The sequence below is a fragment of the Helobdella robusta genome (assembly GCF_000326865.2).
Source record: "Helobdella robusta unplaced genomic scaffold HELROscaffold_27, whole genome shotgun sequence".
Classification (NCBI taxonomy): domain Eukaryota; kingdom Metazoa; phylum Annelida; class Clitellata; order Rhynchobdellida; family Glossiphoniidae; genus Helobdella; species Helobdella robusta.
The window spans coordinates 532,458-535,755 of NW_008704392.1; the positions used below are offsets into that span (position 1 = coordinate 532,458).

General features: G+C 32.5%; 1 protein-coding gene across 1 annotated transcript in view; it reads right to left on the bottom strand.

Moving 5' to 3' along the window:
• The window catches only part of HELRODRAFT_80426 (hypothetical protein), a gene marked incomplete at both ends in the record, with an annotated part of 1,324 nt that extends 766 nt beyond the window's left edge, over positions 1–558 (bottom strand). The window contains 2 exons of the mRNA XM_009020207.1: positions 1–16; positions 186–558. The exon at positions 1–16 is cut by the window's left edge and continues 766 nt beyond it. Coding sequence (XP_009018455.1) covers positions 1–16; positions 186–558 — 389 coding nt within the window. The remainder of the gene's footprint in view (positions 17–185) is intronic.
• Positions 559–3,298: the final 2,740 nt, after the last annotated feature.

Below are 3,298 nucleotides of genomic sequence, written 5' to 3' on the forward strand. Positions count from 1 at the left end.
GTGTTTGCGTGTGTGTCTGAAGGTGTTTGTTTGTGTATGACATGATACAACGCTGATATAATTTGATATAACGTAAAATATAAAGCATGTTATAACTCATTCTACATGTAAACAGCTTATTAACAATGTTATAGATTAAATGTAGAAGTTCTAGCCTGAAAGTGACAGAAGCTCCAAGTTTATACATCTTGAAACAATCTCAAAAATGGCAATATTTGTCGTTTCTGTACAGCCATCAATCACTAGCTTTTTAAGTTCGACGCATCTATGAGCTACAACGAACAATCCCTTATCTGTCAACCTTCTAGATCCTGCTAGATTGATATTCTCCACAATGACGCACGTTTTTGATGAATCACAGCTGAGTGCAGTTGTTACACATTTCAATGCTCTGTCCACGTCTAACCTTGGGTTATGAATGCGTATACTTGACCATAAAACTGGACTCCACACAAGTTGATACCATCTTTTGCACACCATTGCACATTTGCATAAGTCGTTACTGTGTAAGTATTGGAAGATGGTTGTAACAAGATGGTCTTGCAAGTTGTCGAAATTGTGAAAGTTTGAAAAAGTTTGGTTTTGCTGGCCAGAAGTGGTCGTCGAGAGAGGATTCGGTTGTTTTGCAGTGTAAATTTTATGTTTGTCTTCCCGATTGTATGAAATTGTTTCTGGGGAGAATGAAATTTTACGTTGAAACTTGTGTTTGTGAGTTTGGTTGACTAATGAGACTTTGTCGCTATTTTTAGATGACGAAGAAGAATATGGCGCTTTTTGGACGTGTTTGCAAGGAATGTTACTATCAGGTGATGTATGTTGTGGTAGCGTTGAAGGATGAAATAATGACTTGATCTGCTTTTTTATTCTCCCTTCGTTTTTCCCCAAAAGTGGTTGATAGTTTTGGTCGACTAAAATTTTATGGTTTGAATGAAATGTTTCTTGTTGTTGAAAGTCTGATATATTTTCGTAAAATGGATTGCTTAGAGGTGTTGTTGTTGGTGTTGAAGATTTTGAAAGAAAATGCTTTTTTGGTGTTGTTGGCGGTTTTGGTGCGATGTTTGGAGTTAAGGAACATTTCGCTTTAGAGGAGAAAATTTTTTTTGAGGATGTCGTTGGCTGTTTGGTGTTTGAAGTTTCTCGTCTGCGCAATTAGGTAAGATAAATGTTCGTATTAATCATTTTCTAAATGTTGGTGTTGATAATACAAAATTAAAATTTCTAAAAAATTGAAATAAAGTAGTTGAAATAAGTTAAAATGAAATTAAAATGGACCGACTCGATATTAAGAGAGGGCGAAGGTGTCGTTGTTAATCTCCTTCTATTCCATTTCCCATCTGGGCCGTTGACAAAGTCACCTTCATAGTTACATATTTGATGTTCTTTGTTGTCCAACTTCTTTGAGAACATTCTCTCACTGATGATGCGAATTTCAGTCGATTCGTCATCATCGTCATTTGCCGCAAAAATTTTTTTGCCACAACTTCTACTCCGTAATTTCGTTTTTTGATTAAGTGGAAAACTTGAATTCGTCTTGGAAGGTTGATAGTTCACGTTTGGGATTACCAGAGTCTTGTCGTGGTTGCTTGAAAAGATGTCACTGTTGTTGTTGCTAGGCGGTTGCAGTTGCAGTGGCTGTTGGTGGTGGGTTGTGGATGAGACTGTATCGGGATAGTCGCTGAAGATTGTGTGGTTGTGTTCGTCTGAGACTATGCCCGAACTGGACTCTGGAGTTGAGTTTATCACTGATCGTTTTTCTGTCGGTTGAAATAATTTATTTTATCATAAATTTTACCTCCCCCCCCTCTCTCTCTCTCTCTTTCTCTCTTTCTCTCATCTTCTTTTTTCACACACACACACACACACACACACACACACACACACACACACACACACACACACACACACACACACACACACACACACACAATACTCACACACGCGCGCATACAAATTCAAATACACAAACACATGCATATCTAATAGACTTGAATGACTGAATGAATGAATAAAGGAAAGTACAATTAAACGATCGAATGAATTAATCAATAAACGACATTAAACAAATGAATGAATGAATGAATGAATGAATGAATGAATGAATGAATGAATGAACGAACAGACAGACAGGCAGACAAACAAACAAACAAACAAACAAACAAACAAACAAACAAACAAACAAACAAACAAACAAACGATTAAATACACATTTTAATTTAACCATTATTATAGCTTTCTCCACCAGAAGCATTAGCCACTTTATTCCATTCATCAACTACAGCGCTATCATTAATTTTAATGATTAGTTTATCATGAACAGTAGACATATTTACATTTATTTATTTATTATTGTCTATATTATTTTAATATTTATATTTTTTTTGTTATCATTTATATTAGTTTATTATTTTAATAATTTCATCCTTACTACACTGGTTAAACTTTGAATACTATTCAAAACAACATTGTAGTATTAGTAGTAGTGGTAGCAGCAGCAGCAGTAGTATTAGTATTGGTAGTAGCAGTGGTAGTAATAGTAGACGTAAGAGTAGTAGCTGCAGTTATAATACTAGTAATAGTAATAATCGTATTTCTTATCTAATCAATAAAAGGTTGAAATTCAGAAAATTTAATATAACAGGTCTGAACATGTTGTTATGAAAGTTTAAATTTATTTAGCTGCAGTAATAGTAGAAGAAGTAACAACAGAAGCAGTAGTAGTAGTAGTAACAGTAGTAAATATAACAAAAACAATAATGCCAACAATAATTTTCAGTAATTAAATGTTAATTTATCGAATTCGATCCTATTAAAAATATTCGAAACCTTGCTACTGTAGGATAATTTTAATTAATGGTAATAATAACAAGAATGATAATAATAATAACATTAATAATAACCATAGTAACTATAACAATAATATCATTATTATTAGCAATAATATTTATAATAATAACAATAATAACTATAATAACTATAATAATAATAATAATAATTTAGCCAATAACAAGCAATTTCTTATAGCCTGAGAAAGTAGCAATTATGTTAAATTGAGGAAATAATATCCATATATTGATACAATACATACAAACATACATACATACATACTGTACATACATACATACATACATACATACATACATACATACATACATACATACATACATACATACATACATACATACATACATACATACATACATACATACATACATACATACATACATACATACATACATACATACATACATACATACATACATACATACATACATACATACATACATACATACATACGTAC